This window comes from Corythoichthys intestinalis, chromosome 22 (genome assembly GCF_030265065.1).
Source record: "Corythoichthys intestinalis isolate RoL2023-P3 chromosome 22, ASM3026506v1, whole genome shotgun sequence".
Lineage (NCBI taxonomy): Eukaryota > Metazoa > Chordata > Actinopteri > Syngnathiformes > Syngnathidae > Corythoichthys > Corythoichthys intestinalis.
This window is the reverse complement of record NC_080416.1, coordinates 9,296,849-9,309,208: the sequence shown is the minus strand read 5'-3', so window position 1 is coordinate 9,309,208 and position 12,360 is coordinate 9,296,849. Positions and strand designations below refer to the sequence as shown.

General features: G+C 40.1%; 1 protein-coding gene across 1 annotated transcript; it reads right to left on the bottom strand.

Moving 5' to 3' along the window:
* Positions 1 to 220: 220 nt before the first annotated feature.
* tmem170b (transmembrane protein 170B) lies at positions 221 to 11,889 on the bottom strand. The gene is made up of 3 exons (XM_057828779.1): positions 11,319 to 11,889; positions 7,498 to 7,668; positions 221 to 4,461 (listed from the first exon to the last, which is right to left on the bottom strand). Exons 1-3 carry the CDS (start codon positions 11,407 to 11,409, stop codon positions 4,331 to 4,333), a joined length of 393 nt encoding a protein of 130 aa, XP_057684762.1. The 5' UTR covers positions 11,410 to 11,889; the 3' UTR covers positions 221 to 4,330.
* Positions 11,890 to 12,360: the final 471 nt, after the last annotated feature.

Below are 12,360 nucleotides of genomic sequence, written 5' to 3'. Positions count from 1 at the left end.
CCAGACCAGCCCCGCCTTCAATTAACAGCCTTCAGGGAAGGGATGAGGGGACTCACCCAACCACCCAGCCAACGTGGCACACCGCAGGACCTCCACGGCCCACTAGACCCAAGGCAGGAAAGGACCCCCACCCGGAGGGGGCGACAACTCTACACCCCACCGGCGTCCAGCTGGCGAGCCGTATCGGGGCCCAAGGAGGATGCCCGTGTAGAAATGATAGCAGAAGGCGGAGCCAGGAGAACACCATGAGGCCACCACGATTAATTTAGACTAATCTCACCAATTTCTGCTCCATGGCGGACGTGCAGATCAGCACCTCCTAATTGCCACTTTTTAGCCTTTTTTTAGACTAGTTGTGCATTGTCTTTTTCAGACAACAGTTCCTAATTGTTGGCATGAGATTCCGAAACAAAGCCAAAAAAAAGGCCAATTCAAGATCAACAATTGTTCGTTTTGAAACGTTTGACATTTGCGTTGCTATTCGTGAACTCTCTCAGGATGTGATTTTTTTTTTTTTTTTGGGAGGGTGGTGGGTGGGTTTATCACCTTGTTTTTTTGAGCGTCTGGCAATCCATGTCGCTGGTCGCTTTATAATCAGCGAGAAAAGCTGAAGGCAACTGATAAGAAGGTCAACGACCGCTATATGAAAACAGGAAGCGTTTTGTAACTGTATTCATTGATGGTGATAGACGTCGAACCCGTTTAAATGTAAGGTCGGAATGTAGACAGCGGGAGCGTTTTAGTATTCTAAAAAGATTTTTTATTTCAACTGACTTGATATTTACAAGGAACAATTGTACATAAATAAGCCATTGTTATAAATATCAGCTGTTTGGCTGGTACAAAATGTTTTTTTGTGTGTCCTTTTTTTTTTAAGAAAAAAATTCACATTTTATACATTGTATACAAGCGCCACTGAGTTTTGGACATTTTTTTTGTTAAATTGTGGTATTTTGTATATTTGCTGCCTTTGACAGTGATGGATGTCCAAGCCATTTTAATCTGCTTAGAAAATAAACTCAAACACAACTTTAAAATGCAATGTTGATGTGAAACTTTGAGGTGTGAGTTTAATTGGTTACATTAAAAGGGATTGGATGTCTACAGCTGTCAATGGCAGTGATTGAGTTCATTTTTTTTGTTGCTGCGTCAGTATACAAAGAAAACACAGCTAGCTCTAAATGTCAAAATGGCGGTGGAAATTTAAAAATGATATTCAGATTTGCTTATGGCACAACTGCTTAGCCAGGAAATTGTTTTTTGCGTGTACGCTGGAAGGATGCGTGAGTTTACTTCACAAAAAAATTCAACAAAAATCATTAAAATTACAGTGGTATGAAAAAGTATCTGAAACTTTCGAAATTTCTCACATTTCTGCATGAAATCACCATCAAATGTGATCTGATCTTTGTCAAAATCACACAGATGAAAAAACGGTCTGCTTTAACTAAAACCACCCTAACGTTTATCGGTTTTCATATTTTAATGGGTAGAGCATGCAAACAATGACAAAAGGGGGAAAATAAGTGAACCACCACTTTTGTAGCTGCCTCTTTGGCAGCAGTAACTTCAACCAGACGCTTCCTGTAGCTGCAGATCAGTCTGTAACACCGATCAGGACTAATCTTTGCCCATTCTTCTCTACAAAACTGCTGTAGTTCAGTCAGGTTCCTGGAATGTTGACATGAATCGCTGTCTTTAGGTCATGCCACAGCATCTCAATTGGGTTCAAGTCTGGACTTTGACTTGGCCACTCCAGAACGTGTATTTTCTACTTCTTCTGAAACCATTCTGAAGTTGATTTACTTCTGTGTTTTGGATCATTGTCTTGTTGCAGCATCCATCCTCTTTTTATCTTCAACTGCCTCACAGACGGCCTCAGGTTTTCTTGCAAAACATCCTGATAAACTTATGAATTCATTCTTCCATTGATGATTGCAAGTTGTCCTGGCTCTGAGGCAGCAAAACAGCCCCAAATCATGATGCTCCCTCCACCATGCTTCACGGTGGTGATGATGTTGGTGAGCTGTTCCATTTTCCCTCCTCACATGACGCTGTGTGTAACTCCCAAACAATTCAACTCCGGTTTCATCAGTCCACAAAGTATTTCGCCAAAACTTCTGTGGAGTGTCCAAGTGCCTTTTTGCGAACATTAATTGAGCAACAATGTTTTTTAGACAGCAGTGGCTTCCTCCGTGGAGTCCTCCCATGAACACCATTCATGGCCATAGTTTTACACATGATTGATGAGTGCACAGAGATATTGGACTGTGTCAGTGATTTCTGTAAATCTTTAGCAGACACTCTACGGTTCTTTTTTACCTCTCTGAGTATTCTGCACTGAACTCTGCGTTCTTTGGTGGATGGCCACTCCTTGGGAGAGAAGCAACAGTGCCAAACTCTCTCCATTTGTTGACAGCTTCTCTGAGTGTCGATTGATGAACATTCAGACTTTTAAAGATGGTTTTGTATCCTATCCCAGCTTCATACAAATCAACAATCCTTGATCGCAGGTCTTCAGGCAGCTCTTTTGACCAAGCCATGATGCACGTCAGACAATGCTTCACATCGAGACAATTTTTTTTACTAGGTGTGTGTTTTATAGTGGGCAAGGCAGCTTTAAACCACTCATCAGTCATTGGGCACACACCTGACTTAAATTGTTTGGTAAAAAATTGGTTTTAATTGCTTTTAAAGTCTCCTTAGGAAGAGGGTTCACATTGTTTACATGCTATCCTAATTAAAATATGAAAACCCATAAATGTTTGGGTGGTTTTTGTTAACACGGACACTGTTTCTACATCTGTGTGATTTTTACAAAGAGCAGGTCAGATTTGATGGTGATTTGATGCAGAAATGTGAGAAATTCCAAATGGTTTACTTTTTCAGACCACTGTATGTAAAGCTAAGTTCAGATAATTTTATTTAAAAAATAGATTTAATAATTGTATTTTTTTTCCAGGTAGTTGCACAACTATAAAACATCAATGTAATACAACAAAATTAAGTGAAATTAGGTTTACTCAATTTTTTTTTATGTCACTTAGTTGTACACAATAATTTTAAGATGAAACTTCATGATTTAAACATCAATTGTTCTAAGTGAAATTAAGTTTACTAATTTTTTTTTTTTCGACAAATAGTTGCACAAAATAATTTTAAGATGAAACAGAATTTCATTGAATGAACAAATCTGAATTTATACATATTGTGGGTTCATATTCATTTTGTGCAACCATTTGACATACAAAAATGACGTTTGCACTTCCACTAGATGGCAGAATTTGTGCCCAGTTGTTGCCATTGAAACATTAGGAGCATTTCATTCCCTGGTTTTGTGAGTAAAAAAAACAAAAATCAATATTTCAGTCTGCATCATTTTTTTGTTAAACACTGCTTTAGGGCATAATTTTAAATTATTAATACCTTTCAAGATTAAAGCACAGTACCCAAATAATACTGTCGGTGGCAATTACACACATACACACTGCAAAAGCACCTTTCAAATCATACATAGAAAAATAATAAATTAAAGATTCAGTGCCAACACAGCAGGTGAGTCACTAGGAACTCAACATTGGTCCCTGAAAAAAAGTGAGAAAACATTCAGAAGGGCAAAGGTAAGACATATTCAGTCACATTTGTCACCACCAGTTCTTTCAATTCGGTGCAATGGCGCCCTCTTGTGTGCTGAACTGATTGTTAAGGTGAATCATTTTAGTTACACAACCTGGTGGCGTTTACAATTCATTAAAAAAGTGATATTAAAATAAAGACAAATAAAGCTAGTCTAGCAGATACTTTGGCATAATGTACTTTTTGTTTAGCGGGATTTTGGGCAGGTTTTGTTTCAGAACAAGTGAACATCGCGTTGTTGTGCGCTAAAACAAGGCAAGAGTAAATTCCGTGCAAACTGCAAAAAAGTCAAGAATCCATTCGTCCGCTTCTGAACAAGGAAACGTCAGTCCATCTTACCTTGAAACCACTCGTCGTCCCCCCAAAAAAATTGCGACGAGTCTTCCATTTTTTTGTTTTAATACCACCTGCTGGTTTTGCTTGTTCCGACTTGACAAATCAAACCTTTAAGGGACACTTTTTAAAAGAAAACTAAGCAGCAGAAATGAATAAGACTCAGGGGATTACGAAAATATGTGCGTTTGAGTGTCTTAAAATAATTCCAGAACAGTTGGATGCATTCAAAAAAATTGCCATTTGAGAACCCCTTAGTAGTCCGGAAGTGGCAGAGATTTTTAAAACCTGGTCCAAAATAGTCCAGAGTTGAATGGCTGCAGTTGATCCGCTGCGTGTCCTTGAAAAAGTTACCTTCATTTCATAGCGTGGCCAGAACGCGGGAGAAGGAAATTACGACGGAAAGGCTCGTCTGGCCCACGCCGAGGAGCAGAGCCTCCAGCGGCGCCATGTCTTTCCCGGCTACGCGGTATACGCCTGCTATTGCTGCACCTGGTGGGGTAAAAATACATTTTACATTATTTTTCTTTCAAATACATCGGGAAGTTAAATGATAATCCCTGTATTCGCTCTGGAGTTATTGTGGAATTCCTATTCTGGCTATGAGTGGGAACCTCTCCATCCCCATTTTTCTGCGATGAATTGGAATGAGTTTATCACGAGTAGATGTCCAATCCATTTGAACTGGGAGGGATGACAGCGAATGAACAAACGTTCATTCGCTAATGGATTGGACATCTAAAAAAGTGTGTGATGGGACTCACGCATGAATAGGTGCAATTAAACACACTCAAATAAAGAAACTCAGTGTCAGGATTAGCGATCAGGCAGCATAGAATCGGATGCCAACATTTCAACACTCACGAGGGATTCACACAAATACTGGGTTCTACACCGTCCCAATTACTTGTCTTTCTGAACCCCCCCCAACCAAACCCCCCTCCTATTTCTCCTTGGTCATCAGCCCCCCCCACATGGTGTCAACTGGAAATACAACTAGCTAGCGATAGCTCATAGTTACAGTAGTATGAAAAAGTATCTGAACCTTTTGGAACTTCTCACATTTCTGCATAAAGTCACTATCAAATGTGCTCTGATCTTTGTCAAAATCACACAGATGAAAAAACAGGCTGCTTTAACTAAAACCAACCAAACATTTATAGGTTTTCATATTTTAACAAGGATAGCAAGCAAACAATGTCAGAAGGGGGGAGAAATAAGTAAGTGAACCATCTGCCTAAGGAGACCTAAAGAGCAATTAAAACCAATTTTTTATCAAACATTTTAAGTCAGGTGTGCCCAATCACTAATGAGTGGTTTAAAGCTGCCCTGCCCACTATAAAACACACACCTGGAAAGAAATGTCTGGATGAGAAGCATTGTCTGATGCATCATGGCTGTTCAAAAGAGCTGTCTGAAGACCTGTGATCAAGGATTGTTGATTTGTAAAGCAGGGAAAGGATACAAAACCATCTCTGAAAGTCTAGATGTTCATAAATCGACAGTCAGAGAAGTTGTCTACAAATGGAGAGTGTTGCTTCACTGTTGCTTCTCTCCCAAAGAGTGGCCATCCAACAAAGATGACGCCAAGAGTTCAGCGCAGAATACTCAGAAAGGTAAAAAAGAACCCTAAAGTGTCTGCTAAAGACTTACAGAAATCACCGGCACTGTCCAACTGCATGTAAAACTAAAGCCAAGAATAGTGTTCATGGGAGGACTCCATAGAGCAGCGGTCTCAAACCGACTCCACAAAGGGCCGCAGTGGGTCCTGGTTTTTGTTCCAACAGATCCAGCACAAACAGTTCAACCAATGAGGTTTCTACTAATATAAGCAGCACCTGATTGCAATCAACTGATTACACTTGTAAGAAACCAGATTGGTGAAAAGGTATTTGTCTCGTTTGGTTGGAATGAAATCCAGTACCCCCTGCGGCCCTTTGAGGACCGGTTTGAGACCACTGCCATAGAGGAAGCCACTGCTGTCTAAAAAAAAAAAAAAAAAAAAAAAAAAAAAAAACATTGTTGCTTGTTTAATGCTTGCAAAAAAGGCACTTGGACACTCCACAGAAGTTTTGGACTGATTAAACCAAAGTTGAATTGTTTGGGAGTAACACACAACGTCATGTGACGAGGAAAAACGAAACAGCTCACCAACATCAACACCTCATCCCCACCGTAAAGCATGGTGGAGGGAGCATCATGATTTGGGGCAGTTTTGCTGCCTCAGGGCCTGCACAACTTGCAATCATCAATGGAAGAATGAACTCAAAAATGTATAAGGATGTTTTGCAGGAAAATCTGAGGCCGTTTGTCAAACAGTTTAAGATAAAAAGAGGATGGATGCTGCAACATGACAATGATACAAAACACAGAAGTAAATCAACTTCAGAATGGTTTCAGGAAAACAAAATACACGTTCTGGAGTGGCCAAGTCAAAGTCTAGACTTGAACCCAATTGAGATGCTGTGGCATGACCTAAAGACAGCGATTCATGTCAACATTCCAGGAACCTGACTGAACTACAGCAGTTTTGTAGAGAAGAGTGGGCCAAGATTAGTCCTGATCGATGTGCCAGACTTATCTGCAGCTACAGGGAGCGTCTGGTTGAAGTTATTGCAGCCAAATGGGGGCAACACAATATTAAATATGATGGTTCACTTACTTATTTTCCCCCCTTCTGTCATTGTTTGCATACGATCCTCATTAAAATATGAAAACCTATAAACGGGTGGTTTATGTTCAAGCAGACTTTTTTTATCTGTGATTTTGAAAACGATCAGATCACATTTGATGGTGATTTTATGCAGAAATGTGAGAAATTGCAGAAGGTTGAGACTTTTTCATACCACTGTCCAAACAATGCCATTTTTTTTCATATAATGCCATGTTTGTTTCTTTATAATGCCATTGTTTTTCGTTTCTTTTTCCGTTGATGCCATGAATTGGACTGGTGAGCATTGTGCTTTCACAATGGAAACGTTTGAGTTCCGTTTGCACTTCAATCTTGGTAGTCATGATCCCGTACCAGCATGAAACACGATCTTTTTATGGGTTACCAACTTCAGAGCTACTGGATTTGCATTGAAACGAATATCAACCGGCCAGCCTCACCCTGCCATAATTCCGGAAAATATGGCAGCGGTAATGACATTCATAACATTTAATAATAACACAATAATAACTGATTCCATTTGACTGATTTAATTTTTAAACCTAATGAAACAGAAAGACATTATATGTACTTTTCGAAAATAAAAACACTTTTTTTGTATCTTTATTGGGCTCTTATTAAACCTACAAATGTGTCTCGAAACTTTCTAACGCTGTGCTACTTGGAGAGCTGCTTCTAATTTTTGGTTGGCGAAAAACCGCCTCTAAAACATCTATCACGCGCAGCCGTTTCTTCCCGTGTCAGCACCACCTGCAACTGACGCAATACCCTCATCCGTCCTCCCCTGGGTGAACGAACGCTGAGCTCATTATATTAAAAAAAGGAAAACAAAAGAGATGAGCCGGCACTAAACTTACTGGTGATGACGCCTCCAGAGAGGGAGGCCAGGAATCCCACGCTGACCAGCACCAGCGTGATGAGACGGCCTCGCTTGTGGCGCTGAAGCATGACAAACATCAGCAGCCCCATCACACCGTGGACCAACAGGGATGAGAACAGACACCACAGGAACACCCAGTACCACATTTCTGAAAAAGGGCAAACATGAGGGAGAATCCAAAACGCAACAACAAAGACTTCATTTATTAAAGACCACGTTTAAAAAAAAAAAAAAAAAATGAACATTCGCACCCTTCCTATTCACTTTACAGACAAATTATGTTACATTTTTCAGTCTTACTAGATTTTTCTAACTCCGAAGCAGACGCATTCACAAGCACAAAGTCATTTCCGATTGCAACACGACTATCTTTTAAGGCGCTTGCTTTACATCCTGTTAAGCAACATGTCGGGCGTCAGCGGAAAGAGGTAGTCATTGATGCTTAGTCAGCAGCACACAAGTTTAAACCCTTAAATTTCAACGTAGTACATGTACATCAAAAGGCATTTGGAGAATACACACTGAAAAAAATAAATGGTGGATCTACTTGATAAAATCATTGTAACAATTTGCACTTACTTCCATTAAGTGCATTTTACTGCTTGTGAACTGAACTTGATATTGCAAGCAGTAAAATTTACCTAACAGAAGTGCAAATTGTTACAATGATTTTATCGAGCAAATCCACCAGTTTTTTTGTTTGGTTTTTTTTTAACCAAAAGAAAGGAACAGTGTGAAATGAAATGAGTTTAATTTCATTTTATCAATGTGAAAATCACCAGTAAAAGGCAAAATTATTTAAAGGAAATTTGAAATCTGGAAGAAATTTGAACAGGAATTCACTTGATAGGTTTGGAATTCGGAGGAAAATTGCTTTACTATGAAATCCCAAAGGGTTGGGTGGATGCACCTGTGAAACTCATGGGGTTCGGTACCTTTAGCAAGGTTAAGAACCCTCGATTTAGTTATATGTTGATTGATTGATTGATTGATTAATTTATTTCGAGCAGTAATAACAAAAACAGCAAGAATAGGGAAAAACAAATAACAATAGTACCAGTAATGTTGATTTTAACAAAAATTAATAACAAATACATACAGTACATACGTAGCTTGAAAAGGAGTGGGAAGAAGCCAAGCTTTTTTTTGGGTCCCACCCCCAATTTACTCCCCAAAAATTCAATGTGAATACAGTCACTTCCCAAAATCGTCATCATCATTGCACTATCACCACCACCACCACTACCACCGCCATCATCGTCGTCATCACCATCGTCCCCATATATTAATTGTACATTCAAAATCAAAATTTATGTAATAACAGCTTTACTGGTGCCAGTGGTGATAATTATTGAAATGTGTATTATTCATTATCCAATGTTATTTGTGGACCTGCTGCCATAGGGAAACAACCCCCAGGCAACAGGACCACTCATTGCTACGTGTCCTAGCTGTGCATTAAAAGACAAGATTTGGGTACCTGAGCCAAGGGGTTAACCTCCAGCGTCAGAGCTCCCACTTGCCAGCCCTATACTCCAAGTTTAATTGAACGTGTAGCCATATAACATGCTTGCATACTATATCATTTATATAGATATGTATAACCATTTAATTATCACCATCACCATAGACTTGCTCATAACAATAAAATCTGGACTGTCTATTTGATTAGAGCAATAGTGACAACACCAAATATGAAAATGACAGATATGGCCACAACAGTAATGACAACAATGGCAACAACAGCCATGATAACAGTGATGACGTCAATGATGACAACAAAACACTTATACGACAACTCTACTAATCATAACGATTACACAGATAATAATAGTTGCAGTGATAACACAATATATCAGTAGTAATATGTATAAGTAACTATAGCATATGTAATAATTATATATACAGTATATACCCAAAAACATTTAGTTCATATGTTCATGTGCTTATGCACTGAAAAAAATAACTTGTGGATTTACTCAATAAAATCATTGTAACAATTTGCACTTTTATTAAGTAAATTTTACTGCTTGCAATATTAAGTTCAGTTCACAAGCAGTAAAATTTTAATAAAAGTGCAAATTGTTACAATGATTTTATCAAGTAGATCCACTAGTTATTTTATTCACTGCATAAACACATGAACATATAACTAAATCAGTGGTTCTAAAGCTTGCTAAAGGTACCGAATCCCATGAGTTTATCAGGTGCATCCACCCAACCCTTTGGAATTTTATAACAAAGCAATTTTCCTACGAATTCAAAACCTAGCAAGTGAACATCTAAGTGAATTTCTGTTCAATTTTTTTCCAGATCAAATTTACTTTGAATAAATTTGCCTTTCACTGGTGATTTTCACATTGGTAAATGAAATTAAACTCATTTCATTTCACACTGTTCAGTTTTTTGTTGTCATGTCTACATTCTCATTTTATCGTCACATCCTTGCATCACATACTATTGAAGCGTAAAATGAAGCTTATTTCTACACAGTTCATGCTGTCTTTAGGTCTGTTATACTTCCTCATACCAAGTGCCAGTCAACCTTCCACTGAGCAAACCAATTTCTCCTCCCATTAGATAGAGGTCTATCATTTGAAAAATGGAATCAAGCCTGTAAATTGAGGGCAAACCAGTCTAAAACGCCACTTTGCCTAGATTTATCGATAGTCAGCTCTGCGCAGGGGGCGTTACGGGGGGTGGTCAGGGGTGGGCACACGCTCTGCCCACCCAAAGAAAACTGGATGTAGTACCAACAGCAGTCTGGGCACCGTGCATGGTATCCCATTCATATAGTACTGATGTGTTCTAAGTTTTAACCTTTGCCTTGTTACCACCTCTTTCACCTCAAAAAAAATAAATAAATAAAAAAAATAAATAAAATGTTGGTTTTGTTCCTAGGGGCGCTACACACATTTACGCATATTTTTTATTTAAAATTTTTTTTTTTTTTTTTTTTTTTTTTTTAGATTTTATCAAACCAGCTGTTGGGTTTGGTGAGTTTCGAAGCATTTTGAGGGGGTCAAAGTGGGCTCAAAGCGTCGGCGGGACAAAGAATGACTGCTAGGGGGCGCTACATAGTGTATTTGGAATTTGTCTTTACACGGTATCACAGATTGCACCTGCCTTGACCTGCCTGCCGATTTTGAACCATTCTAAGGGGGTCAAATTGAGCTCAAAGGGGCTGCGGAACAAACTATAATAATAATAATAAAACAGAGGAACCACAATAGGTTACCTAAAAAAAACATTGTCACCTGCATGTCCATACTGTTCAGTTATGGATGTGTTCTAAGTCAAATACAATCAAATCATCTTTTGTTTAGACCAAATCGACCTACTTGAGGATTTCTTTTTTTTTTTTTTTGCCCCCCAGGTAAGACTAATGCCCACCCACACCTGGCATCCTGGTAACATCACTGGCTCTGCGTATCTTCACCTTAACCAAACCCCTGAACCTTTGCCCCCTTCACACCCGAAAACCGGGCCCAAAGAAACCCAGGCGCGGCCGCACCTCCAGTACCCCCCTACGTTTCACCCCTGATAACGACCATGATCCATGACGGAATGAAAGATGAGCATTTACAGCCAGTCCTCCCAGTTTTAACAAATTGGACGTCTATCATTGTCAATGCCAGGCAATGAGCTAAAATGATAGTTATCGATTTTTCCAACCTCCCTGGTCAAACAAAGGGGGCCCACTACCTGCTTCATTAATACCCCCCAATAACATCGCTTTCCTCCGCCATGCAGTCCAAACCCAATTGACGGCACCTTTCGTCCTTCCGGCGCACCTACCTGCGAAGTGCTGCAACGCCGTCCCTTGCACCCAAAGACTGAGCACTTGCTGCACCGACAGATTAACGGAATAATCCCTGTTTGTTGACATGTTTCTGCCACCGCAGCCTCCTTTTATCGAGTAGCCGGACTTGGCTCCGGGGAGACCGGGGTGGCATTGGCTGGGAGGCGAAGGTGGCGGCGGCGGCTCGCCTCTACCGCTTCTGCTCCGCGTCTGGAAGGGAAGGGCCGCCTGCCGGTCGGTTCCTCCTCGGCGGCGGCGGCGGCGGTGGTGTTGCCTCGGAGGCCATGACGGGGACGGCAGCCGGAGCTCGGAGCACGCTCGTTCGTCCTACATTTGACTAGCCAAGCTACATAACCCTTAAAGGGACAGGCGCCCACTCAGCTGCGTGTTACGTTGACATTTTCCGTATAAAAGCCCCTTTTTTGAATGGGATACACGAAAGGGGACGGTGAATTCGGAGGGTTGAAGTCCGTTTAACGTCTACCGACTGCTAGCTACACGAAACTGTCTGTAGGTTTTATTTATTTTAATGGAAACAACATGCTAGCTCGTGGAACACAACCGGCCGGCGTGAGCTCTCCTGATGAGCAGCTCAGCCAATCAGAAAAGAGGACGTCGATTTTTTTTTTTTTTTTAATTAATTATTAATAATTAATAATTCCACAGATAAAACATATCGATTTAGTCGTAATATTTACTTTTTGTTTTATCCATTTATTAATTTAAAAGAAAAAGAGTGACTGGTATGGCAGCATGCCATTTCCGGGGCGTTGTCCGTGACGACACGAGTATTGTGGGGGAGCTCTCCATGGTTCGCAGGCAAAAACCATTCATTTTTTGACGGCTATAGACGTCAGTTTGAACAGGAAGGTTTTATTGTATTTCAGTGCCATTGACGGGGATAGACGTCCAATTCATTTGAACTGGGAGGGCTGTCTCGCTGATTTTTTAAAGTCATAACAGGAACTGTCTGCAAGATTTTTTTCCCATCTGTTGCTATGATAACAGAAAACAAAAACTACAGTTTGCGTGGTTTGA

Excerpts from the sequence above, each read along its gene's own strand:
- tmem170b (XM_057828779.1), bottom strand. The coding sequence starts at position 11,409 with ATGTCAACAAACAGGGATTATTCCGTTAATCTGTCGGTGCAGCAAGTG. Across the intron at positions 7,669-11,318 it reads GGCGTTGCAGCACTTCGCAG|AAATGTGGTACTGGGTGTTC; the intron begins GTAGGTGCGCCG and ends GCCCTTTTTCAG. Across the intron at positions 4,462-7,497 it reads CTCTGGAGGCGTCATCACCA|GTGCAGCAATAGCAGGCGTA; the intron begins GTAAGTTTAGTG and ends TTACCCCACCAG.